Source organism: Pteropus medius, unplaced genomic scaffold (assembly GCF_902729225.1).
Source record: "Pteropus medius unplaced genomic scaffold, Ma_sr-lr_union100, whole genome shotgun sequence".
Lineage (NCBI taxonomy): Eukaryota > Metazoa > Chordata > Mammalia > Chiroptera > Pteropodidae > Pteropus > Pteropus medius.
The window spans coordinates 8,440,586-8,467,310 of record NW_024349225.1 but is presented as its reverse complement, the minus strand read 5'-3'; the positions used below and the strand labels follow the sequence as shown (position 1 = coordinate 8,467,310).

At 49.6% G+C, this 26,725-nt stretch overlaps 3 protein-coding genes across 7 annotated transcripts in view; 2 read left to right on the top strand and 1 right to left on the bottom strand.

Annotated features, from left to right (window-relative positions):
- FAM20B (FAM20B glycosaminoglycan xylosylkinase) overlaps positions 1-8,570 on the top strand; it is a 29,571-nt gene extending 21,001 nt beyond the window's left edge. For 2 of the 3 annotated variants that reach the window (XM_039881381.1, XM_039881382.1), the window contains 4 exons: positions 3,353-3,524; positions 3,734-3,925; positions 5,511-5,570; positions 7,878-8,259. In XM_039881381.1, coding sequence (XP_039737315.1) covers positions 3,353-3,524; positions 3,734-3,925; positions 5,511-5,570; positions 7,878-8,109 — 656 coding nt within the window. In that variant the 3' untranslated portion in view covers positions 8,110-8,259. Of the gene's footprint in view, positions 1-3,352; positions 3,525-3,733; positions 3,926-5,510; positions 5,571-7,877 lie in introns of all 3 variants that reach the window. The other variant, XM_039881380.1, reaches the window with a different exon arrangement.
- Positions 8,571-15,183: 6,613 nt separating this feature from the next.
- TOR3A (torsin family 3 member A) lies at positions 15,184-25,190 on the top strand. The gene is made up of 6 exons (XM_039881384.1): positions 15,184-15,491; positions 16,475-16,588; positions 17,226-17,491; positions 19,022-19,200; positions 23,791-23,915; positions 24,415-25,190. The coding sequence occupies exons 1-6, from the start codon at positions 15,209-15,211 to the stop codon at positions 24,663-24,665; spliced, it is 1,218 nt and encodes a 405-aa protein (XP_039737318.1). The 5' UTR covers positions 15,184-15,208; the 3' UTR covers positions 24,666-25,190.
- The window catches only part of ABL2 (ABL proto-oncogene 2, non-receptor tyrosine kinase), an 88,699-nt gene continuing 87,075 nt past the window's right edge, over positions 25,102-26,725 (bottom strand). For all 3 annotated transcript variants that reach the window (XM_039881371.1, XM_039881376.1, XM_039881375.1), the window contains one exon: positions 25,102-26,410. The gene's annotated coding sequence lies outside the window, so the exon portion shown is untranslated. The remainder of the gene's footprint in view (positions 26,411-26,725) is intronic.

Genomic DNA, 26,725 nt, shown 5'->3' with positions numbered 1-26,725 from the left:
GAATACAGAAGCGAATCAGGCAACTCGTCCTCAGGTTGCTGGGGAGATGGCCCTAAGGGTAGGCGGCAGGAAGCTGAGTTTCCCTAACGTGTATTTTGTTGGTCTGTGAAGTAGAAGTTGAGACCGCTTATTATTAGTGTAAGTAGCCGATAATTTTATTTCCTTCTCCTTGATCTTAAGCTAAATCTCAAACTTTAATTTTGTCCTAAATCTGTGATCATCTGTATATTATTGGCTTGGTGGTTTTTTTCTTAAACGTGTACTTTCTTGGGAACCGTCTCCTATCTCCTTAAAGTTGAGAAAACCTTAGGGTAACTCTGTAAGAGGGTCATAAATTCTCTTGTGGGGTGGCATTAGGGCCCGGAAGATCACCACTGCCCCCTCCTCTGCAGGGGTTAGCCTATAACTCATGTGCATGGACTGGCTTCAGTCCCTCTGGCCTCTGCCTTCTGTTATCTCACTCTGTGGTAAAGGATCTGAGCTAAAACTCTCACTCCTGTTCCTGTGGGCACAGCAAGAGTGGGAATTAGGAGGTTCTGTGGTCTCTTGTCCCTGCCTGTTCATGGTGACATTTTTAATGACACAGTGCTCCACATTATAATATGACTCGAAACAGACATTGCAAGATGAACTTCACCTTGGTTTGCTGGAGTGAATTGATTTACATTTAAACGAGGTGAAACTGAATATTTAAAAGACGTGACAGATTCGTCATTCAGAGTTTAAACTTATAGGCTAGAGCTATGCTGCTCTTACAAATAATCAAAAGCATACAGTGTCACCGATTTGTTTCATTTACTTTCTGATCACATTTGCTTGTTCAATTTTATGCTCAGGCAAATGTGAGCACCTAATGGATGAGAGGAGGTCAAGAAGAATAGGCCAGAGTCCCTGCTCTCTAGAGAGTCACAGAGGTTAGCTCTTGCGCATTGTGATTGGAAGGGAGAAGTCAGAAAGAGGTTTGTGGAGGAGGTTATTAACATTTGGACTGAGTATTGGAGAATCAGTAGGAGCTACCCAGGCAGCAACGAGGAAGGAGTATTGGGCAAAATAATAGGAGCGAGGGCATAAAGAAAGTACACAAGATTGGTACATTTGGGGAATGAGCTTCTAGATACACCCAGCGTAGGGTAGTATCTTAGTTCAGGCTGCTATAACGAGATGTTATACATTCTGTGGCTGTAATAACAGAGGTTCGTTTCTCACAGTTCATGAGGCCGACAGTCCAAGGTCAGGGTGCTAGCTTGTTTGGGTTCTGGTGAGAGCCTTCTTCCTGGTTTAGTCAGCCACCTTCATGCAGTATCGTCACATGGCAGAGAAAGAGGGAGAGGGAGGGAGAGGGGAAGAGAGATCATCTCTCTCATGTCTCTCCTTACGAGGACACTAATCCCTTCATGAAGGCTTCTCTTGAAAGCCCCACCTCCAGATACCACTGCGCTGGGGAGGAGGACTTCAGCGTATGAGCGTGGGAGCACACACATTCAGTCTGTAGCGAGCTGGTAGAGGTGTTTGACTGGAGGTGGTTTTAGATAATGGGCTGACCTTAGCACAGTTTTAAAAAACATGTTACTAGATAACTCAGTGTAATAATAACGAAATTCTGGGTAGCCTTGCTACTCGACAAAGCACTTCCACACAGTTAACCTTGTTTGATCCTCTTGAGAAAAGTGTGCAGTGAGTAGGGGGGATTTATCCACATTTCATACCTGAGAAAGAGGCTTAAAAGAGTTTAAATGACTTTCTCAAAGTCACAAAGCTACTAATTGTTAAGATTCAAACCCAGATTTTAAGACTTCTAAAATATTTAATTTGATTATATTTTTATTCATTTATTCATTCAACAAAATTTTGTTTCACTTCTGTGTGGCAGGCTCTGAGTGAGGTGCTGAATATACAGAAATGAATGAAACCTTCCTGCCTTCAGGGAGCTTTGTCTAGTGAGGGAGCCGGTGGCCAGAGGGCCTCTGGGAATGTGGAGGGGAAGGGGAGGAGCCTAGAAGGTAAGGCCAGGGGGATGATTGGTGAAGGTGATACTGCCACCAACTCTTAAAGAGAGAGTAGCAGTCCGCAGGAAGATATAGTGGGAAAGTACATCCTAGGTTTGGACTCTTAATCTTTTTTTGCACTAGAGACTCCTTTGGCAGTCTAGAGAAGCTTATGGATCCTTTCTCAAAATAATGTTTTTAAATACATAAATTAGAACACATAGATTTATAAATGAAGCCAATATTGAAGTATTTTGTATCAAAAGTTACAAAAAGCAAATTTGTGATATAGTCACATGGGCTTTGTTATTTAACACATTAATAACAAGAACTAGCAGTGATCTAGTAACTACCATAATTTGAGACTATGAATATAAATGATGCTTTGTGATATCTGCAACAGTGCTTCTATGATATAAAAAATCTGTGATTTCTCATGGTGAAAAGGTCAGATAATGCTAATGGTTTGCTCCCTACCATAGTAATCGAAGGAAATGCTAAATTTCAGATAGAAGTTAATAAAAATAAAAAAGTACAGTTAACGGGCTGTCACCTCTGTCCCAGGTGGAGGACAGAGCACAGATGAGGGTGACGAGAAGAGCGTGGGAAGCTCAGGAGACTATAGTTTAGCTGAAGCAAAAGCTGTGTGTGGATCTGGGCTGAGGAAGGCCGGTGGTCGGGACAGCGTCACTGAAGAGCCTTTGACATCGTGCTTACGAGTCGAGACTTTCTCCGTAGGCACTGGGAGGCCACCAGAAGAATTCGAACGTGGGAAAATCAGACTTGAATTTTAGAAAAGTAATCATGGCGGCATTGTAGAGGATGGATTGGGGAGGGAAGAATTGGGAGACGAGCACTTGGGGCTGTTGTAGGAAATTCTTATGCAGTGAGAGTCAGAAGTAAAGCAAGGACGGGATAGAAAGAGTTAAGAGATACTCGAATGGAAAGAATTTGGTGAACGTATTAAATAGAACATTCCAGATCCTCTGGGCGCTCTGACCAGAACCTCAGTCCTGATGAAGCAGAGGCCGTTATTTACCTTGACTTAAAATGAGTTCAGAGAGATGCTCGTGACAGCAGCGGGCTCCCGGGAGGGAGATCGGGTAGAAGGGACACAGAGGGAAAGGGAGGCTGGCCTTTTCACATTTATTCTTTAGTACCTTTGGAATTTTTTTTTTTTTTTTTTTATTGCACCATGTACTTTTATTCCCTATACAGAAAATAAACAGATGTTTTAAACGTAAGTTCAAGATCTCATGACAACCAAGATTTATATTTCCTCTGTTTATTAGCTTCTCTGTTCTACATTGGGAAGAATTTGGAATCTTTTTTTCTTTAAGCACATTTGGCTCTTTACTCTCCTTTAGGAAATAATACTTGTTTCTACGGAAAGTGTTATTACTGCCGAGAAACGGAGCCAGCTTGTGCCGATGGGGACACCATGGAGGGATCTGTCACACTTTGGCTTCCAGATGTGTGGCCTCTGCAGAAACACCGACACCCATGGGGCAGGACTTACCGAGAGGGCAAGCTGGCCAGGTAAAGGCTCCTGTGAGCCGCTACTTAATTCTCTCTTGCGCCTGGCCAGGTGCCTGCCCTGTGTGCAGCCAGGGGTTCTGCCCAGGACTGAAAGGAATGGGGGAGGGTCGGGGCGCATCTGCTGGGCAGGGACCTCATCTCCCTGTGTTCAAACAATGTCAGGTGACATTGGCTCTCAGTAAATACCTGGTGATGCTGCTTGCCTCCAGGTGGGAGTATGATGAGAGCTACTGCGATGCTGTGAAGAAAACGTCCCCTTATGACTCTGGCCCGCGCCTCCTGGACATCATTGACACAGCTGTCTTTGATTACCTGATTGGCAATGCCGACCGCCATCATTATGAGAGTTTCCAAGACGATGAAGGCGCTAGTATGCTCATCCTTCTCGACAATGCCAAAAGGTAGGGCCAGCAGACTACCCTTGCCAGGTAGAGATTCTGTGTAGATAAGGACATTTTCTAGGGTATCCTGGAACAACCCAGAAGACACTTTGATAGGCGGCATCCTTCTGGTTTCTGCTCAGGGTCTTCGTTGTTGGCACCCGTTCCTCTGTCTTCCTTGGGGTCCTGACTTTAAAAGATGGAAACGTAGCTTTTTTCCAGGAGTCAAAGACTTTATGATTCTCCTCACAGACAACTTGAAGCCAAGGTCTTTGGTTTATCACTACTCCCATTCTTTCTTGACTGATGTTCAGACTCTTGACAAATATACATTTAATAGAACATGAAATTGGATTACTGTTAAATTATTCCATCCAAAAATTCATGCACTTTAAAAATTGATTTGATTGGTAGGATGTTTTGCTATTTTTATGGCAGTCTGGGCCCAGACGTTTTGCCGTCACGAGAGGAGAGGGGTTGAGTGGTGATGATGTGGAGACGATCTTGAGGAGGATGATGTTATTAATTTTGAGTACATGGACTGTCATTGTTTTCGCTCTGAGCTGTTCGAAGACTACATTTCCTTTTTGGTGTGCACTCTCCATGGTGCCCAGTTCAGCACCGCGCTTTCAGTTACACATAGTAAGGACGAAGTAGACTATTTCCCAGGAGCCCAGAATTGTCCCGGCTCCAGGTCACTGCTGTTAATGATGGCTGCTGAGAATGAGCTCGGAAAGGAGTCCTCAGCAGAGCCCGCCAGGGCAGCATCCGCTTATGCCGAGCACCAGGGTAATGACAGCAACCACTGCCCCTCTCTCTCCCCCCTCCCAGCCAGTGCTCTGTACATCCCTGAAAATCTTTATCCTTCCTCGTGAAAATGATCTTTTTTAAAAAAATGATCGTGCGTATTGCGCTCATTGGAGTAGTTGCCTTTGCCCCTTCGCCACTCACTGTTTGAGGCCCATGCTGTGCCGAGGGCTGCCCGACCCTCCAGCCCTTAAGGCGCGTGTCCGCGGGGAGGATAGGGGGGCAGTGGCTGTCCCCGAGTCAGTCCTCCTTTCTATCTCTGGACTATTGCTGAGAGCATTTGTACCTCTGCTCTGCAACACTGTTTTCTCAGCCTCTGTGAGTGCTTCTTCCAGTTTGAACCTGTCCAAGTCTTTTCTGATTGGTATTTTGGAGTAGAACAAGTATAACTTCTTTTTACAAGTAATAACCATCTACTTGTTGGCCTTTATTTCCCTGCCCGCCCTGAAAACCTTTTCAGGTTTAAAGAAGTTCAAGTTCTCCCTTTAGTCTGTGGATGCCACACTTTGTTGCCATGGTTATGCCCTAGCACCTAGCAGTATCTTGGCAGGAGGAAGGTTCCTTGTAAATGAGTGTATGTGCTGTTCGACACGGCAGGACAGGCTGTTAGGGATCCTGTGTTGGTCACATCCTGTTTATTTTGAATTTTAGAGGTTTGAGCTGCAGGAGCATGAAATTATCTAGGACCATGTTAAGGTTTCTTAGAGAATTTCTCTCTAGAGAATTGGCTCTCGCTTTGATGCTAAGACGGGAACTGGCACTTCCATCTGATTCGTTACATTCTCGTTTTTGTTTTCAGCTTCGGAAACCCCTCGCTGGACGAGAGAAGCATTCTCGCCCCTCTCTATCAGTGCTGCATGTAAGTTACGCACATCAGACTCATGTGTCTGCATTGTCTTCCCTTCCGGGCTCAGGTAACAGTGCATCCATCTTCTTGGCCTTAAAACTTCCTAATACCTGAGCAGTGCTTTTTACGCTTGTCCAACCCAGCACCCCTCAAGATCCTGAGATGGGGGAGCAGGGAAAGATGGAGCAAGTAACCCAGTACTCAGAATTCATTTCGAGTTTTGTATGAATAGAAATTTTCAGTGTGTTCAGTAATGTATATCCATGTTTGTTTTAATATCAGCATATAATCCTCTTCCCCCCCAAAGAAACCTAGTACAATCTGTGTCACTGTGCTGTGTTTACCTTAGGATGTTAAGTCCTATCACTCACCACCCCATCCTGCAATTTGCATATGTCAATTTGAAATTTTATAAACCAAAAGTAACATTTCTCGTAGGTATTTAGTAAGTGATTTTTTTTTTTTTTAAAGCCTGTGTTAGAGAACAAAGAAATTAAAACGTAAATCAAGAAAATGAGATAAAGACTGGGCTCTAAGGAGCTCCTTTTCAGATCATGATTGCTGGTAAAATTGTAGAGTGTGAACCCTGAGGGTCAGCTGGGATCCACACTCACATGCAAATCCCAGAGTGCCACTTCCTTCTGGTCCGCCCCCGGAGGCCCCGGGACCACATAAGACCATGTAAGACTACCCTTCTGGCACTTGGTCTGCTCTGCTGTGCTTTTGTCTTTTTAGTAGCACTAATATTCTGCAGAAAGTGTTTACCCGGGCACCCCTTAATTATCTTCATTAATATTGGAAGCAGTGATATAGCCAGTCAAAAACTGTATCTTTGAAGGAAGATGTTTTTGTATTAATAGTGTTAGTAATCTAGTCCAGTCAAGAAATAGAAATGGTATAATGGGTTATGTAGGAAAGTTTAGTATAAAGAATTGTTAACTCTGATACAAGAGGGACCATAAAAAACAACTAGGACTGAGGAGCAACCAAGGAAGGACAAACCGGGAAGGGGACCACTCCTCAAGGCTGGGGTTTGGACCTCGTGGAGAAGGTATAGGTCACCCCCTGGATGGCAGAGAAGTCCGCTAGCTTGCTCTGGGCAAGCAGGAAGCAGCCTTTCAGAGTGCAGGCCTGGCGCACGTAGTCAACAGCTGGTCCATACAGAGGAAGGGGCCGCTCGGTTGAACCCCTCTGGGGCCGCACGTTTAGGGCTCTGGTTGCCATGTCAGGAGGGCCTCAGGAAGGCTTTTTAGGCCAGCCTGAGGCGGCCAGGTCACCAAGGGCCTGCCCTGGGAATGGGCATCCATTTGATGACCTCCCATGCTCTGCTGACCCACAGTGCGGTAGCCAGAGCGACGGGAGAACCTTCCTTCTTTCCAGAGCAACCCTCGAGGACCCTCTCCTGAGAAAGCTTCAGAAGAGACGTGCTTAGGAAACCTGTCCTCTACAGCAGGTCTCTGTGAGGCATGAATTTGGAGCTGAGAGGCAGTCAGCTGTTATCTTAGTCACACACAGGAAGCTCCAGTACTGTGGGCATCTGTCGTGTATTCTAGAATAGCAGAACCACACTGCCTCTGTGCTTGTTGGCCCCTTCCAGGCTTTGGCCAAAGATCAATCTGCTTTACTTTTGCAATAGTTGCGGAACAGGCTGCCTCTCTGAGCCCAGCTTTCCCGCATACCTGGGAATTCCCACAGTACCCACAGGGAGATGAACAAACTTGGTGAAGTAATTAAGATAGCTGTTCTTAAAATAAACTTTTTGTATTCATAATATTATTGGTAGGATTTTTTAAATTTAGAAACATAAAAAGGGAGAAATTAAAATGACTCATTAGGAGGTCAGGATAATTTCTGTGAGCACTGCAGTGACTTTGTGTATGTGCGGATATGTGTACACACACATTTTCTTTTCCCCACATATTTGGAGCAAAACAGTCCTATTGCTCCACCTTTCCCCCCGCCCAACGTATCGTGGACATCTTCCCATGCGTACATTTTCTTAACTGTTTTTAATGTCTGCGTGCTATGTTCTTTGATGGATGAGCCGTACTTAACCGTTTACCACTTGTTGGGCATTCAGATTGGTTCACATGTTCCTGTTATCAATAGCACTGCAGCGAACACATGTAAATCTTTATATGCCTCTGATTAATTACCTGGAAAAAATACCAAATGTGGTAACGTGACTTATTCATCATGATTTTTTTAGTTGAGATATTTTACATTATTATTTCTTTACTTTTGTCTGCCAAACAGGCTTTAAACCGCATTCTACAGGGAGAGGTTTTATGTAATCTGCCCTAAAATATTTTCTTCCAGCATTCGTGTTTCCACGTGGAACAGACTGAACTACCTGAAGAATGGCGTGCTGAAGTCTGCCTTACAATCTGCCATGGCCCATGACCCTATCTCCCCCGTGCTCCCTGACGCACACCTGGGTGCTGTGGACCAGCGGCTGCTGAGTGTCCTGGCCACCGTGAAGCAGTGCACGGACCAGTTCGGGACGGACACTGTGCTGGTGGAGGACAGGATGCCTCTCTCCCACCTGTGATTCTCAACACAAAATGAGTGAAACTTCTTTTTACAAAGATAGAGAAACAGCACAATCAATTCCAAACGCTGTGAGAGGATTGGAAATGGCCAGCAGCAGGTTCTGGTGATCGGGGACAGGGTGGCCTCGGATTTCTTTGGTGTTTTTTTTCGTAGCAGAAACTAAAAGACTACAAGTTTCAGGCCACGGAACTGTTGCTGCCGAATCCCCTGACTTCCTCGGCACTTTCCCGTTCCAGCAGTGGGCGTTGCAGTCGGTTAATTGTCATGCTCAAGGACAGACGTGGTGTGACATCTGGCTTGGTTCTGGAGTGTGTATTTTGAGTTCATCCTTATAGTCCTTTTGCCACACCTGTGGATTTTCTGGAAACACTTTGCAGTCTCGAGTCCTTTTTTACCAGGACTAGTCAAATTGGGGATTTTACTGCCAACTGAGGAGTGGCAGCAAGTAAAACCTGGCATCCTGCTCGGCCAAAAGGTCCTGCTCTGTCGGAGGATATGTGTTTTTTTAGAAGCAGAAGGAAGGACAAAAGCAGGAGAGGTGTTGGGGCTTTTAAGCAATTAGGTGGTAGTGCTTTCGATCATTCTTAACAGGGGAAAGAGGAGAGGCCCACTTGGTAGAACCAGAATCGGGGAGATGACTGAATTAATGAAAAACGGGTCCCCTGTATTCAAGATCTTAAGGCGTGTAAAAGTAATGTGACTTATACTTAAGTAAAATCTGCATTCTCACAGTTGTGTCCAAATCAACCAAAAAATTGTGTCCATGGAACTACTGTTGCCACCCAAGGCACGATTGTCACATGGAGACTTTTTTTTCCTTCTGCCCAAAGGAGGCAGATCCTTTCCAGATTAACAAAGGAAACTGAAATAATACCGTGAGTCAGAGTTCGGTTGCCTGTGATCTCTGCCATCCTGATTTCTCTTCTGGAATGAATTTCCGCCTCTGCCTTTAAGGCATTTGAAGCTGCTGCTCCCAAGAAATTGGCTATCCTGATGGTGCCTTTCTTGTGAGAAAAGCCAGCTCACTCCTGCCGATGATAGTGCACGTCCTGCTGGCGGCTGGACCTGTCTTACGATTCGGGCCATGCGGTAGACTGGAAACAAAGATTTTAAGCCTTATGAGCCTTAAAACTAAGGAGGTTGTACCAGGAAGAGCCTTAAGATTTTTATTTATATCAAACTCTAATTTTATCATCTAATCTCGTTTGGAGTTCTGAATCCATCGTGTATATTGTTCTTCCGTCTCATGTTAGCCGTCTGAAATTTCAGGCTGCTAAAACAAGTTTAGTTCTGGGTTCAGGCATAGAGACTTTGGCATGGAAGCAGTTGCAGAAAAATATAGGACCAGAGGGCGACAGGCCAGGTGGGCCCGCCCACGGTGTCCTCAGCTGCGTGCGTGTCCCGCATTACGTCTGGGGTCTGTGTCAGTGTCGTCCTTCTGTCGAGCAGAGACTAACGTTTAAACAGTGTGGTCGCACAAATTTAATGCCAGCCATTGGAGACCGGTTTTAAGCAACTATCCTTTCAAAAACAGTTTAGAATTTATGCCCTAGTGTCTTTGCAATGAAAGATAACTGAGTAACCTGTAACTACTTTAAAAAGCATGAAATTAGGGTCCTTTTGTACTTTGTATACACATTTCGTGTTGTATGCAAAAATGGGCAGAGTTATTAAAACAAAGTATTGAATTTAAGGAGACAGATATTAGCACCGAACACTGAGATCGTGATGACAGAAGGTGTCGATTCCAGTTCTAAGGCCATTTACTGTGTGCGTCCAGATTCACAGTTGAGCGTGAGGACACCTTGGACAGTGCTTACCCCAGAGCGTCAGGGACTCGGCTAGAGGGACACAGTGGACGTCAGCGCCGCCCTCCTGGTAAATGTTAGTCGAACTAAATCACGTTCTCCCGTTCTTTCAAACACGTGGCACCTTTGCTGCGCCCCAGTGGACCGCATGCGAACTGTTCTCAAACTGGGAACTTTATTCATAATGTGAAAAGAGGACGATTTCGCTAAGGAAAAGAACAGGAGGGAAAGCCGCTTTGAAATGTCTCCTCCTTTTTTAAAACTTTGCTGAAATTGTGTAATTTTCTTCTCTTTCCCTCTTTTAAAATTCATGGTCTTAAAAGGTGTTCAGATCTACGGTGTTAAAGTTAGAATCATGCGAAGAGAGTGGCGGGCTGTGGCACCGACAGTATAGATCTGTGTGCTAAGTCAGGATTCAGTCAAGCTGGAAAGTCTGTTCAGGTGCATCTGAAGAGAAAATCACCCATAAACAGTAGCCCTAAAATTCACAAACACTGAATTCCGTTTGAAAAAATGAGGTAGATATCTTTTTCAAAGTTTTGTAACAGTGTCTTCTTTATGGTTTATTTATTAGAATCTAGCACAATTATAGTCAGACAAGTCATTGAAAGGAATTTTGGTCGGCCTGAAGTAGGGTTTGCCTAGCTAAAATCTAAAGGTAGATGTAGACGTGGATACATTTTAGTGTTATAAAACCAGGAAAGTCAGAACTGACTGTCATTTCCTGTCCTCTTCCTCCTCATACTTCTTGAATATGTTTATTCCAGAGTTTGGGGAAATATGAGTATGGAGGGGCTTCATTCTAAAACTTCTTTAATGTGAAGCTATATTGTGGGTTTGGCTGTGACTAATTTTCTGTGCAAAACAAATTAATAGACAGGATCTGATTTACTCAACTCATTGTTCCGTAATATATTAGCAAGGTATTTCTCCTTGTTTGCATTCAAGATTGATGTATCAAATGAAACTTAAGGAGATGGAAGAATTTGGGTACATCTATCGCATATTTTGGGAAATCCTATACATGGCAGTTTTTCAGTGTCGCCTGAGTGCAACATATTCTTCCAAAGAGATCCGTCTTTTCTGAAAAAAGGAAAAAAGGCTTTGGGGCCTCCCCTTCCCATCCACCATATTCCTTCAACCTCCCTTCTCCGTAGTCCCTGTGTTCCTGTTTGACCAGTAAATGACCACCCTTCAGTGGGGGTAAAGCAGCATCTGTCAGCGAGCTGTCTCGCGTGAGTCATCCTTTCAGTTCGATTTCAGGAAAGGAAACGTGAGTAAGGTCTATGTGTGTATATAGTCACGTATGTATTCTAGCAGGAAGAAAACATATTTATTTTGACACAGGGAAACACTGACTGACGTTGCTGAAGAGCTTGAAGGTAGCAGAAGGCTCCCTTCTCAACCTCCGAGCTGAGCCGCTCTGTGAGCCTGCCCTAGCCAGGCACACGAGTGAGCTGGGCAGGCCTGACTCGGTGAGGCCTCTTTCACAGGGAAAGCCAGTTTTTCTCCGATCCCTCAAGCCTGGGCTGAAAAGGTGGGGGCTGGGTACTGTGCTGCCACGGTTTCTAAGGACTGAGGTGTTACTCACAAATACAAAATATTTGGGGGGAACTGGGAATAACTTACTGGGAAACTAACTTTTTTGCTTAAAAGGGACGTGTAAGAACCAGCACCCTCTTTTGATCTGCCGAGGATTTCCTCCCAGAGCCATTGCACAAATTGAGGGTGTGCTTGATCAGACACCAAACAAGACAGATGCGCACCCGAATTTCCAATGTGTTCTATGGGTTTCAATTCTGGAAACAAAATGAATAAAGATTTTAATAAGTATTGACGTATCATGTTTTCTTCTTATTTTTTCTCACATTTCAGGATATTTCCAGTGTTTTATATTCCAATTTCCCATCTGTTCTGTTAGGGGGACAAAAGATTACATCTTCTGTACCTGCTTTAACTTCCCAGGGATCATTTCACAGTATCTTACGGATGAGACCTTTCCGCCTCCCCACAAGTCTCCCAGCGGCCCACAGCAGCTTGTGACTGGGCCACAGTGTCCCATAGGGTAGTCCGTGTTGCTTCTGTGTAGTTAGCAGTTCACTCCATTCTTACACCTTTAGGAGTAAAGAATTACGAATCTCGAAGAACTTGGCACAGTACCGCAGAGGCACGGAAGGGAAGACCAGCGCCTTGGTATCGTTCTTAGGACACCCAGATTTTCAACTTGTGAAGTGAAAATCCGACATTAAGATTCAACCAGACAACAGCAGAGTTTGTAAGACTTTTTAACTTGATTTGCAACATTTTGTGTTGCTAGGTTTTGTCATTCGTACTTGAATTCCAATGGGAGGCCGAAGCCCGGCGGGACCTGTTCCCGATGACAAAAAAGGCTGGGAGTGGGGAGGGTGTGGTTCTGTTAGGCGCTAATTTTACCCAATGTGTTTGACTATAAAGACTGGTTTTTAGGAGCCCTCATTTTGTAAAATAGAGACAAAAATGGTCATTACCACTGGTTTAGCGTGGGTGGGTTTTGTAAGGTAAGTTGCTGTGTAAATCCCAGCAATAGCAGTAGTCAGTTTGAAAAGTATTTGGTTTCTCTTCAGTAGATATTTGGGCATTGTGCTGCCAACTGCGGGCGCCATCGAGACGATAATGCCTGTCCCCTTCCTCAAAGAGCCTATAGTCGTAGCAGAAGAGAACTCGTGAAGTGCCAGGCGCCTCCGGACTGACGTAAGTTAATGACGAGATAGGGAGCAGGGAGGAACCATGGGCGCTGGGGGAGAGAGGCGGGCAGGACTAAAGACACATGGCGTCTGTAGAAGCCCTGACTCCAGAGATGCAGAGCCGTAGGCTTGGGAGGTGGGACCTCCAGGCCTGCATGCTGTTGTGGATACCTGGGTCACCAGAATTACCCCTTTAGGGATTTCCTGGGCTTCTCGTCAGTTTCGCCTTGTCCCTGAAGAGGACAGGCGCAGTCCACGGGGATGTTTCAGTTGCTCCACGGCAGAGAGGAGCCACTGGCGTAGAGCTGAGCTGTGAAACACTCATTCTTTGTTTTCAGAGTTTGCTTTTTTCCTGCCATATTTATTTGGAGATAAGGACTTGATTTTTACCCCAAGATTCTTTTCAAGGCAGGTGGTTCGTTGACTGCCTTCGAGCAGGGTGGGGAAATGCCTACTGCAAAGGTAGGTAGGTCCCATTCAGATGCCCTCAGTGAAGGTGTGGAGTGCTCGTTGTCTCTTAGAAAGACTTTGTTAAAATGAAGATTTTGATTGAGTTGGTTTGGGGCCTGAAATTCTGCATTTCTAACCAGTTCCTGGGTGGTGCCAGTGGCCCTGGTCTTTGGACCTCGCTTTAGTAGCGATGGCAGAGGTTTGCTTGCCAAGGAATCATAGCTGCCTGTAGTTTCCACAACTGCCTCTAGATGTCCCCATCATCCATGAGATCGTGCTCCTAGGGTTCAACTCGCAGCCTCCAAACCTAGAGAATACAATGTCAGCAGTTTATTCACACTGAAGGCTCCTCTAAAAACTGGTGTTTGGATCCATTGTTTCTGTGGGACTGGTGAAAAAAAGTTTAGCTCTACTCTTTTAAGGAAAAACAACCAAGTTGTTTTTCTAAGAATTTTCCAGCTACCTACTTTATTTACCACAAAATGCTAAATCCAAATCAAAATATCTCAGAAATTAGCAGTTAACTCTACATGAAAGTTACAGTAGAGAATTATTTCCAGTCTTAAAACTTAGATCTTTATAAGAAACTAGTGTTAATACTAATAATTTTATCACTGTAAATTTACCTATAAACATCACTCGTATAAATAAGGCCATTCAGGCCTCCCGCATAGACTATCCAGGGCCCTTCTATGGCGGGGCGCATGTGATTGAATTAGCTCATTAACCCTCTCAACATCCCTATAAAGTGACTCGTACCCCATTTTATAGGTGGGGAAACTGAGGCACGTGGCAGTTAAGTAACACCCAAAGTCACACCGAAAATGGTAGGGGCCATTCAGTTAATCACCATAGTAGGTTGCCCTTCATGCTCAAACATTTACTGAGTGAGTTAGTGTTTTCTGTTTCTAAATAAACATAATGAGTCCTTGGTAACTGTCCCTTGAAGGATTTCATGAGCTTGATTGCTGATAATGCAGTCCTGGTGTACTGGCCGAGGTCTGGGTCTGGTTTTGACATCCTCATGAGTGGCTAAGAGGCACAATATGCATAATAGTATTTTTTAATTTAACTGTCAAACCCTAACAAAGGTACTTACCTGATTTCTGTAGCTGTGTGAATGGAGGACACAGAGGCTGGGATGAACAGGGAATCAGTTTGCTTGTGACGTTGGTGAGACATGGCGCTAAGATTCACCTTATTGCCTGGAGAGCCCAACCTCAAAGCCACTGAGTCTGACAACAGTCAGGTCCCATGATCTCTAGACAGCAGTTTCGTCCTAGGACAAGGTGGCTCTTAGACCAGTGGCCTCAGTAACTTAGGTGGTTTTGAAAAAAATGCATTGAGCTCTTCTGTAATCTAACCGCCCGCTTGCGGGGTCTCGTTAGAGGGAAGGGAGCACGAGGAGGGGCCCTCGGGTGTTCGGCCAGCAGGGTCTCAGAAGCCGCTTGTGGTCACAAGCATTTGGAAATGGCAAATGTAGCCGAGAAAGCGCACACAGTCCGTAGCTTAACTTTTTTTTAATGAGATAGGATCACAATGACACGAAACCTTATTATTTTCCCATGACTGGGGACGTTCCCACAATCCGAAGATCTCCAAACTGGGGCCCGCCAACTTCCTCGTGCTTTGGGCGGACTCCCAGCTGTGGAACCTGCTGGCGAGTTTCATTTCCCCTTCTCTGGGCCTCCTCTCCTCGCCGCTGCCCCCGCTGCCGGGCGAGGTGGCTGTGGGTTCGTCTGGTGGCTTGGCCGGAAGTCGATCCGCAGACGCGAGGCAGGGCACAAGTGCCCTTATTTGGTAGGCCTCGATGGGCCACCGCTCTGCCCAAAAGTAACAGGGCGATGGCAGTGGCCACGTGGAGGCCTGATTTTACCCCTGCACCCACAACCACCCCCAGAACAGGCCGCTGCCGGGAAGGAGCCGGGCCCGGTGGGCGGTGCCTGCACCGGCCTCGGGATGCCGGGGGCACCAGCCTGGGTTTCGGTTCAGCGCTCCGCACCGCCTCGTCCTGGTCACGTGGGGCCTGCGGTTCCCATGGCAACACCAATCTCCAGCCGCCGGCCCTCCGCACCTGGAGCCGAGCAGCCGCGGGAGGAGCGCGTCCAGCCCCGCCATGCCTCGCGGTCCGCTGCCCCGGCTCTGGCTCCTGCTGCCGCTGCTGCTGCTGCTGCTGCCGCTGCTGCCGCTCGCGGACAGGCAGGGTCACCACGGCCGTGCCGGGCCGAGGGAGGCGGCCGAGGAGGCGGGCTCGGGACCGGCCTGGCGGGCCTTCCAGGACCTGCGGGAGCGGCTGAGGGCGGCCGGCGCCCTTTCCAAACGGTACTGGGCGCTCTTCGCCCGCCGCGTGTGGCCCGAGGCCTGTGAGCAGGACGAGGAGGCCGCCGCGGGGCCGCAGGGTAAGACCGCCCCTGGATGCGCTCGGCTCAGCGGAAAGGGGCGCCGCTGTCCAAACTCGCCCCTGTCCTGCTTCGTCGTCCTCAGGGTCACCTGGCAGGAGCCTTAGCAGCCGCTTTACTGCGGTGCCCAGCCTCGGGGTGGGGGGAGGGGGGTCAGGAAGCCCTATCGCTGCCGCCCCATCCCTGGCGCTTCCGCCTTATAAAGACGATAGGCCGAGGGCTCCCCCAACCCTATGGCCGGGTCTTGCCTCCTCCAGGTTGTTCACGCCTTCTTGATGGCTTAAAGGCCAGGTCCTCGTTGGGTACACCCAAGTCCCTCTTCCCCTGCTGCTTAAGGAGTCAGAGTCCCGGCTGGGAGTCCCAGCTCTAATTTCTGGTTCCTGTTCTGTCACTGACAACTGATGTGGCAGAGTTTTCACGTCACCGTCATAGACCAGACGATCTCTGAGGCTCCTTGTGGTCTTTGTCAATTCTAGGTCCAGTAATACTGCTGTGATGGTGGGTGGTCCTGTGATGGGGCTCCAGACATCATTCATTTAAATCAAAAGATTTCTAATTTCCAGCGAATGGCCGTTCTGTTTTTGCCAATACTTAGTATATTCAAATTGATATTTGGCAAAAGGATTGAGACGCCTTTGGGGTTGGCTGTGATGAGGTGAATTTGGAAACCAGAGCCAGTAGGAAGAATGATCATCGCCAGCTCTGTCTCCCAGTCAGAGTCCTGGCAGCAAGGTCTGGGCTTCTCACACTGTGGTGTGAGCTTAAGGCGTGTTCGTTGAGTCAGTTGAGCCTCTACTGGAGCTGCACCTACAGCAAAGCCATCAGCTGCCTCAAAGCTGTTGGTGCCCACTTGTGCCCATTTCCTGGCAAGGCAGAGGAAGGCCCCGGGGCTAGCGGTGAGGAGTGGCTGGATGGAGGGAGAAGAACTGCCCTCCCTCTTGGCCCCAGGCTCTGTCCCTGTCTCACGGATCCTCCTCTTCCAGGCTGGAGCCTTCCCCTGTTGAGCCAGCAGTACCTGGATGCCCTGATCTCGTGGTACTGCAGCTTCCAGGACTGCTGCGGGGGTGGGGACTGCAGGATCACCAACAACTTCACAGGTTGGAACTTGCATGGCGCAAAGGGGCTGGGACCTGGGGGGAGGAGAGGCAGTTCGGGGAAATGGCTGTGGTGCCAGGGACTCCTCTTCACCCTGCCCACAGCTGGCAGCACACCCTCCTTGTGCCCACCCCAGCTCCCAGCAGCACCCATCTCCAACCCCACTGGCTGAGAGGAAGTAAGGCCCAGCAGAGGACTGCACACACTAGCTGCCCTCAGCAGATGTTTGCCGAATTGAATTAAGATGAATAAAATGAGGGTGTCTCCATAAAATATTTGTGGAGTCCTGAAGCTTCCATGTGAGAGCAGTCTTACAGGCATGGGGGGCGGGACCCGTCCTCCAGACAGGTCCCTGCCAACCATGCGGATGCGGGGGCGGGGGGCGGGTCTTCAGGACCTTCAGAAAAGGTGATTCCATTCTCTCCCTAAGTTTATCTTGATTTCTCACTCTTCAGAAAATAGCCCTTGGGTCTCTTCTGCTGCTAGGTCTGCCCAGTGGCTTGTTCTGAGGCCACATAGGATGGAAACATGATCCCACCTCAGAGATGTTCAGAGGTGCTCACTCTCTGCCATTGCTGAACCTGGGGAGGCTGTACCTGTGTGCACCTCTCACTGTCGCCTCCTCTCTGCCGTCCCTAGGCCTGGAGTCAGACCTGCGTGTGTGCCTGCACGGCCAGCATCTGGCCCAGGAGCTGGTTCTGACAACAGTGAGGAGCTACTTAGAGCTGCCCCGTCCAGACAAGGCCCTGGCTCTGTCGTTCCACGGCTGGTCTGGCACAGGCAAGAACTTCGTGGCTCGGATGCTGGCAGAGAACCTGTACCGGGATGGGCTGAGGAGCGACTGTGTCAAGTTGTTCATCACCACATTGCACTTCCCCCACTCCAAGGACGTGGACCTATACAAGGTGAGGCCTGGCAGTGCTGGGCAGCTCTGCGGGCCGGGCCGGGGCCAGAGGAGGCTTGGACAGCCCGAGGAGCAGCTCTGTGCTGCGAGGGAGACCCTGAAACCAGCCTTCCTTGCAAGGGTGGGCCCTGGAGAAGCCCAGGTGGGGGGGTTCAGGGACAAGGGGCTGTTTCGGCAGAACCCGTAACCCACAGAGACATCCCTTCGACACAGATGAGGCCCCGAACATGTGGAGGAAAGACTGATGTTGCAAACACCAGTCAGCCCGAGCTCTGTCTCCTTACCAGCCAGACGTTAACTTTTCTGTCATAGAAACAGTGGAAATGTCACAGGAAATGTGGAACAGAGAAAGGCAAAAACTTTATCATAATCTCCCCACACGGACACAACCAGTTAGCATTTTGGCGTACTTCAAGCCCTTCCCTTATGCTATTTTATGTCACTGTAGTTATATTGGACAGAAAGTTGCATATCCTTTTGTAAAAAGACATAAGTGATTTTCCATGTCTTCCCCAAATCCCTTAAAGGCCAACAAGTAGAGACACAAAAATTGTCTTCGTCGCTCTGCTATTTTGGGTTCTTCCACTGAGACATGTATTTAAAGCAAGCCAGACAGTGAGCATAACCCCACTGTGGTGTAACATATGACCGTGTCTGGCTTTGGCTTTAAGTTCCAATGTTTGGAGTGTGATAACCTAGGAAGATTATGTAAGCCTTTGAGGACGAGACTGCCTGAGTCACCTGGCATCTGCAGTGTGGCCAGGGGTTGGTGAACTGTCCTAGGGGCAGGTGGCTGCGGCAAAACTGCTGTCTCAGCTTCCTCACTGTGAAAACTGACGTGTGCACACACTCAGCCTGCATGCGCCTCTCACACATGCACTCAGGTGATGGACAGAAGCCAGCATCCAGGGAGGTGGACAGTGAGGACAGGACCTGCTAAAACCCCGCCCACAAGTGGGGGCACAAAAATTGTCTTTGTCGCTCTGCTGTTTGGGGGCAGGAGCGGCCTGTTCTCCTGGTGCACCCTGCAGAGGTGCACCTTTCCAGCGGCGGGCTACCTTGCCTGGATGGGGAACCCCAGTTAGTTAGGAGTTGGCTGGGTCCCTGACAGGTCCTCCCTCAGACTGCTCCTGAGTTCCCAGCCCAGCCTGGGTGCCAGCGGGAACTCTGCTCCTAGGAGCTCAAGAGGGGACTGTGGCTGCTTCTGACCTGTCTCCACCTATCACCCCTGTACTAGGGCTTGACCGCTACCCCTGGGGAGGGTGAGTTGGGGCCTCATCGTGGAGGGGAGGGAGCAGGCCCTCTCCCTCCCAGGCTGTACCTTTCAAACCTCTGGGAGAATCACCAGGGAAGATCAAGAGTCACTTGGAAAGCATGTTAGGGGCGCTGCCTAGCCCCACCCCCGGCGTTGGCATTCGGGTTCCTGGGAGAACCCAGCCCCAGGCGACACCCTGGGGAACCGGGCCTGGCAAGGGCCTTCCAAGATGGAGGGTGGGCACGTGGCTCGCCAACAGCTCCCTGTACTCTGCAGGAGTGGCTGACAGACCAGATGAGGGAGACGCAGGAGCACTGCCACCAGACCCTGTTCGTTTTCGACGAGGCAGAGAAGCTGCACCCAGGGCTGCTGGAGGCCCTCGGGCCACACCTGGAACTCCAGGCCCCTGACAACCTCAGGGCTGAGTCTCCGAGGACCATCTTTCTTTTCCTCAGGTAAGGTCCGAAGAACAGCAGCCATGAGGACCAGGCAAGGAAGAGTCTTCTGTCCAGGTGCCACACATGCCAGGCTTGGGGGCTGTCACCTGGCACGTAAGCTGGCGGTGGGGGGCCTCCCCGCCCTCCTAGGCCGCAGACCTTTCCACAGGGTAAGAGCACAGCTCCAGGGGGAAAAGCAGAAGCCTGGCTGCCAGGGTGTAGGGAGCGGGGCCTTAGGCCTTGGCAGACCTGAAGGACTCCCCCTCGCACAGTGGCACCAAGGCCAGGCGCCCCTCATCCAGAAGGGCACTAAGGTTGGCTTTTCATCTTAGAAGGGCGCTAAGGTCGGCTTTTCTTTAACTGAGGTGTGACTGCCTTGTAACAGTGTAATAGCTTCAGGTGTACAACGTGATGGCTATTTGCATATACAGGCACCTCATTTTGTGCTTTGCTTTTCTTCCAAATTGAAGGCAAACCGTCCACCAGCAAAAAGATTGGCTCACTTTATTGCGGTACCAAACCCGCAGTATCTCCAAGGTCTGCCAGTCCTGTGATGGTCACCGCAGTAAGTCTGGTTCACATCTGTCACCACACACTTTTCTCTTGTGATGAGAACTTTTAAGACGCACTCTCAGCAGCTTTTAAACACGCAGCTCAGTGCTGACTCGCCGCTCCCCGCCATGCTGTGCACTTCAGCCCCAGGGCTTATTTTGTAATGAAGTTAGTACCCGTCGATCCTGCCCCCACCCCGTCTGTTCCCTGTATCTATGAGCTTGTTTTTTGTTGTTGTTTTAGATTCCACATGTGAGATTTAGTGTTCATCTTTCTCCGCCTGACTTACTTCACATAGCATAATGCCCTCAAAGTTCCCCCGTATTACCGCATTGGCGAGATTTCACTGTCCTTATGGCTGAGTAGTATTCTGTTGTGTGTATACCACATTTTCTTTCTTCATCCGTGGGTGGACACTTAGGTTGCTTCCATATCTTGGCCGTTATAAATAACGCTTCCGTGAACGGAGGAGTGCCTGTGTTTTCAAGTTAGTGTTTTTGTTTTCTTTGGATGAATGCACAGAAGTGGAATTGCTGAATCACGTCGTATTTTTGTTTTTTTGAGGCACCTCCATACTGTTTTCCATAGTTACATTCTCGCCAATGGGGTGTAAGGGTTCCCTTGTCTGTCTGCGCGTCTTTGCCAGGATTTATTTCGCTTTTGATGAGAACCATTTAAAAAGGTGTGAGGCGCAATCTCATTGTGCTTTTGGTTTGCATTTCCCTGATTGGTGATGTCAAGCACCTTTTCATGTACCTATCGGCCATCCGTATGTTGTCTTGGAAAACATTCGGAGTCTCTGCCTATTTTTAATCAGATTGGGGTTTTTTGCTATCCAGTTGTATGAGTTCTTTATTTTGGATATATGATTTGCAAGTATCTTTTCATTTTGTTGACGGTTTCCCTTGCTGTGCAAACTTTTTAGTTTGATGTAGTCCCATTTAGTTTTGCTTGTTGTCTTTGCTTTTGGAGTCAGATCCAAAAATTCAAGACCAACGTCAAGGAGCTTACTGCCTATGTTTTCTTCTAGGAGTTTATGGTTTCAGGTCTTAACATTTGAGTCTTTCATTAATTTTGAGTTAATTTTTGCTTGTGGTACAAAATAGTTTCATTTGCTGTAAATTGACCACATATGCGTGGGTTTATTGATCTATGTGTTTTTGTGCCCATAGCATACATACTGTTTTGATTACTGTAGCTTTCTAATGTGACCTAGGTGACTCTAGACAAATATTTGCCTTTGTAGTATTTTGACCTTCTCCCCCCAACCCCAATTGGGCCTCTGCTACCCCAGGATGGAGAGGCCAAGCTGGTGCTTGGAAAGGACACCACACCTGTGACAGGGATGCAGCCTTGGTGCCTGCTGTCCCCTAAACCCTGAAGGGTTTCAGGTATTCTAATGGTGGGTGCAGGAAGACAGTGTATTTGAGGCTGTTAAAGAACGAAACTTCAGTCGAGTAAATTTGCAGATCTAAGGAGTTTTATTGAGTGATTCATCCTATCTTGTGAACAGAGGTGCTCTGAGAAGGGGACAGTATAGGCAGAAACTGGACAGGAAAAAAAAACGATTGTGATTGTATGGGGGAAGGTGAGGGGGGGTCTCAGCAGGGAGATGGCAGGAGTTTGGGGGACAGATAGCCTTGTTGGTACTGACCAGAAAACCCCAGCCTCCAGTCCTGGAGAAGCCTGAAGCTGCACCTAAGCCAGGTAACGAGTCCAGTCTCGGCGCCAGGGGCTTCGGCACAGTGACTCCATTTCTGGCCTGTGGTTTTCTCTGTAACAAGTTTCTGGACTTGATTTCTGCAACACGGGGTGGTGACTCTAAAGAAAAGCACAGATGCTCTGAGCTGCTTGCACGGGTGTAAGGCCAGTAGTTTTTTCAGGATGAAATTCCCAAACCTGCTATTTGAGGTAAGGTGCGAGTGGTTTGGGGGGGCTGGCCCTGTGGTGGCATCTAAAGCAGGGAGTATAATGAGGACCAGAGAGCCCCCGAGCCAAGTCTCCATCCAGGCAGAGGAAGTCGGGACCCACGGGCCGGGCACGAGAACCCTAACATCGACGACTGTCCCCCATTTCCTTGGAGGCTGCAAACAGGTCACAGGTGTTCAAAGCTACTGTCCTATTCACACTGCAGCCAGAAAGTGGAGGGAAGTGAGAGGCTGTTCTCAGTCAAAAAACAGAAAGGACTTGCACCCCGCCGCCCAGAACGTGCTGACGGACCCCTGCACCTCAGGGGCATCTGAAACGGTCTCGTCCAGTTCTTCCGTTCTACAAACAAGGACACTAAGGCTCTGCGACTAATGACTGAGCCTGGATCTGTCCTTTAGAAAAGACTTAGCGGGCGGGGTTGGTTACTAGAGTTCTGGAGGCCTCTGAGTCCCCTTCTGTTGGGGCGTGAGGGCGAGTCCCTAAAGGTGCCCCAGGAAGGCAACATCTTAAGGTTGGTGCCAGTGTGGCGGTCCCTGAGGAGCTGAAGAGCAGGGGAGGAATGAGAGGAGGGGCCCCGCTTATGTCCTGGGAGGTGAGATGAAGCCCGTAACATGGAGGAAGAGGAAATGGTGGCCGTGGGAGAAAATGAGGTACATTCAGAAGGGAGGGAGGGAGAGAACAGATGAAGGTGCGGAGGTGTCCAGTTTGATAAGCAGGTGCTGAGCACCTGAGACGTGCTAAGCAAGGTGGTTACACAGGTGGGGAAGGCACTGGGGTCCTCTCCCCTGCGCCGGCCTCCAGCCTCAGCCTCACGTGGGGACCTAGGACCGGGCAGTCCGAGGGCAGGCCTTACCTCAGCTGATGCGATCCGCGGCCACTCGTTTGCACAGACGACCTTCCCGGCAGCAAGGGGCATGCTTTCCTCCATGCAGGGGTCAGGGGCCATCTGGCTGAGCACCTGAACTTGAACAAGGACGTGGGGGGCTCATGGCCCCTACAGGAAGGAGGCACTGGCTCCCCAGGCAGGGAGGACACCTGCCCTGGCCTCTCCTCACGGACTGGTGGCGGCAGGAAGAGAACAAGTCAGCTTCGTGAAGAGAGACTGGGTCCCCACACCCCTACTCTGCTGGGCCTGAGGAAAACGCAGGGGCAGAACGTGCGTTTAAGGGGCTGGCAGGAGGCCGTGAGGGGAGGCGGGAGCGGAAGTGTTGCCACCTCCCCAGCGCCCCTGCTGCTGGCACCAAGGTGTCTTCGTACCCCTTTTCTCCATCTGTCTAAGCCAGTCCTCTTTCCTGTGCTTCAGACCCCAAATTCCAGTTGCCTAATGACATCACGACCCCCTAGAGAAATCACAGGCAAGTGCACCACACACGTGTACGCCCACCCTCGGCATTCCGCCCCCGGGACAGTGGCGGGGCCGCAGGCTGCTCAAGGCAAACACTGTGGTGACCTTTCGCTTCTCACAGGCAGCAGTTACGGGGGTCCTGCTGAGTGTGTCTCCTAAACTGATTCTTAAATCCTCCTCCCTAGCCCTTCTCCAGCGCCTTCCCCTCTAAATACAGACTATTACGAAAAGCTGCCCAGCCAGCTTTCTGCAACGCTCCCCTGCCGCGTCAGCCCAGGGACGCTCCCAGGGAAGGAGGACTGGCCAGGGCGCTCCGCGGCCCTTCCGATCCATGTGCGCCACCAGGGCCACTTTGCCCAGCTGCAGCCCACTTTCCAGCCTCCACTCTGCGGCCCTGAACCTCGCGGCTTCCCTGACCCAGACCTGAGGCTCAGTGCTCCATGTGCATTTGTGCAGAAGCCTCATTCTCCCTGGGCCTTAGCTGACCCTCCATTACCACTTGCCACACTGTCCTGGAATCACAGGCCTCTCTTTCCACACATCCTACCATCGCTGTGGTCCCTGCACCGGGCACAGTCTCAGTGTGTCAGAAGGGAACGAGGCAGGGAGGACGGGTGGCAAAGCCAGGACAGTCTTACCTTTGGGTTGTGACAAGATCTCCTGGGGGAGCAGAGGCCCCAGCCACTCAACCTCCAGTCTCCAGTGCAGTGGCTTCACTGGTCAAGTCACCCATTGGAACCTAAATATAAAAAAACCTTTTAACAAGCTCTTGTCTCTTTCAGTAACCTTGGGGGCAGCGTCATCAATGAGGTGGTCCTGAGGCTGCTTGAGGCTGGCTGGTCCCGGGAAGAAATCACAATGGACCAGCTGGCGCCCCAGCTCCAGGCTGAGATCGTGGCATCCACAGGTAACTGACTCCCGGCAGCACAGAAAACAAGCCTCTGGTGAGAGCCGCAGGCGGAAGATGCCATGTGTGTGGTGGGGATGTGTGCTCAGGAGGCGGACAGGGCGCCAGGACCACAGGACACTCCATAGCGGTCATCTCGTTGTCAGCTTTAGGTGGGCACGAGAGAAGTGCCACGACAGCCGAACTCTTTTTCTGAAAATGCTTTGAAAAAGAGTATTTGCCCCAGCCCTGGAAACACAGGCAGTGGCCTGTGGCCCCCGAGTCAGTCTCTGCGAGCAGCTCAGGGATGGCCCGTCAGAGGTCGGGCCGCTCCCCCTTGTGTGCACCTGGCCGTCACAGCCCGCTCTGCTGCTTCACCAGTGGCACCTGGACATCGTCAACCACGGTGCTCTCTCCAAAAGGAGGCAGAGCTGCAGGGAGTCCCTGATGCTCCCTGCGGTGGCAGGAGAGCGAGCCCTGCCCAGGCCAGACCCCCATGTAACTACGATCTTGATTTCAGACAGCGGCTTTGGCCACAGCCGTCTTGTGAAGGACAACCTGATTGACTTCTTTGTCCCCTTCCTGCCACTGGAGTACCGCCACGTGAGGCTGTGTGCACGCGATGCTTTCCTGAGCCAGAAGCTCCCATACACAGAGGAGGACCTGGACGAAATTGCCAACATGATGGTGTACATCCCCCAGGAGAAAAAAATCTTCTCTTCCCAGGGATGCAAATCGATTTCCCAGAGAATTAACTATTTCTTACCTTGAGGGTTGGATGAAAATGTCCCGAAGCTGCCTTCCTTCCACTAACAGGACCCTGAGGCCAGCTGGCACCTCCACACTCCAGCACACAGGTACTGTGTAAAAGGCAGGCCTTAAATCAGAAGTCGAGCCAATTTGTAAAATCACTTGGTGCCTTGAAGAGCCACAATCCAAAGTGGTGGTGGCTGGAGGAAGCCACCTGGGACTCAAATCCCAAGGGCTTATGAGCATCTCAGTTCTCGCCGGCAGCTGCTCGCACTCGGGCGTGGGGCCTGCGGCTGCCAGAGCATCGGTGGCAGGGAGGGGAAGAGGTGTGCTGCTCATGGGCAGCAGAGCCTGCGCCTCGGGGGCCATTTATTCCCACGGGAAGCCGAGCAGCTGTCAGCAGATCAGCAAAGAGCCTCAGGCTGAAGTAAAAGGTGCACAGAATCATCTTTTTAAAAAAATCATGCCAGTGTAAGCTAAGATTTGTTCTGCTTTGCAGATTTTAAGATTTTTAAAGTTAAACATTAAAACTTTGTATTTTTCTAATAAACCTTCAGCCTAATTTCTTCACGAGACCTAGTAGTACTGTTCACTCAACAGAATTCTGAACGCCAGGTAACACGCACAAGCGCAGGCGCTGGCACTCACCGGGCCTACAGGCGACCGGTCTGCCACCTGACTTCCGCTGCTTTGCTGAGCTGGGTTACTTCGACCACGTACTGAGAAGGCCTCCTCCCATAGCATATTGGTCTCATGTGTGAAAACATCTCCCAGCTTTAAAAAGAAAGTCGTTTCTGAGGACTGAATGGCCAAGTTCAGTTGTGCCCCTACACAGGAGGTGCTCACGTGTTTTTTCCTTCTCTTGGTCTTCCTTTCATGCTTCCAGAACCTTTTATATTTGTCATCACTTCAGGTAGCATCTCTTATTTGAAACCCTCCCCAACTTTCTCACCGTTCACCTTGCTGAAACACTTCTGTCTTCACCCCACCTCAGGCTTCACTGCACTCATCCACTCCAACACCTGCCTGTTAGCGCCCAGCCAGAGCCACGCCAGGCACTCGGGAAACACTCGCAGTGCATGAAAGGAGCGGAGTTCCACGCCTCTCACGGGACCAAAGCACACCTGGCCTAATGGCACAATAAAACGGGGGCCGGTTTAGCTGCCGGAGCATCCTGGGAATACACAGGCCGCCCGACAGCAGTGCATATTCCCGCTCTAAACCCAACATACGCTTTAAGAGGCACATTCTCCAGCTTTAAGTCTCAGAGCCACAGAACAGCTGACGTCCTCTTAGCACTGGCCAGCCATGTTCCGTGTCACAAATCTGGGGTCTAAGCTCCTCACACTGCAGGAACCAAGATGAGCAGAGCGCACAGTCGCCCGAGCACTTCTACGAATCAGATTGCTGAGTGCTGGGGCTCGGCCGCCTGCCACTGTGAGGCCGTGGAACGCGGTCACCCTCGGCTTAACCCTGGCTTCCACTTTGGCAAAGTGAGTGTCACTGGACTTACCTCAGAGGGTTGCTGTGAGGATTAAATTAGTTGATCCTTATGAAGTGCTCAGGATGCAGAGCGTTAGGCGTTTACCAACGGACACCTGGTAAACCCGCTGTCGATGGCACCGCAGCTGGGCCTCAGCCTCTGTCTGGTCCTCGGCTCCCTGCTGGCCGAGGCTGGTTTCAGGTAACTGACGTCTGAGGACTCACCTGCCGTGCCACGCCCGGTGCTAGGCCCTCTGCAGCTGCCATCGTGTGTCATCCTAACACTGTAACAGACACCAAATTCATCACTTTTAATGAATGCGAAAACGCGGGCTGAGGTTACGTGTCCCGCACAGTCACGAAGTTCTAGTCACTGGAGCGGTCAGGGTTCGACCCAGGTGGTCCGACCCCAGCACCGATACTTTGCAGACTTGCTTCTAATTTCCAGATTTCCTCAGCAAAAATAAAATGAGAAAACATTTCCTCGGCAAATGGCACAGCCTCAGGTGTGGAGAACGTCACCGTGACACAGAGGAGGGGGGACGTCTTCTCTGCAAACTGAAGCGGCTCCCCCCGCCCTCCCAACCCAAAAGTGAGGG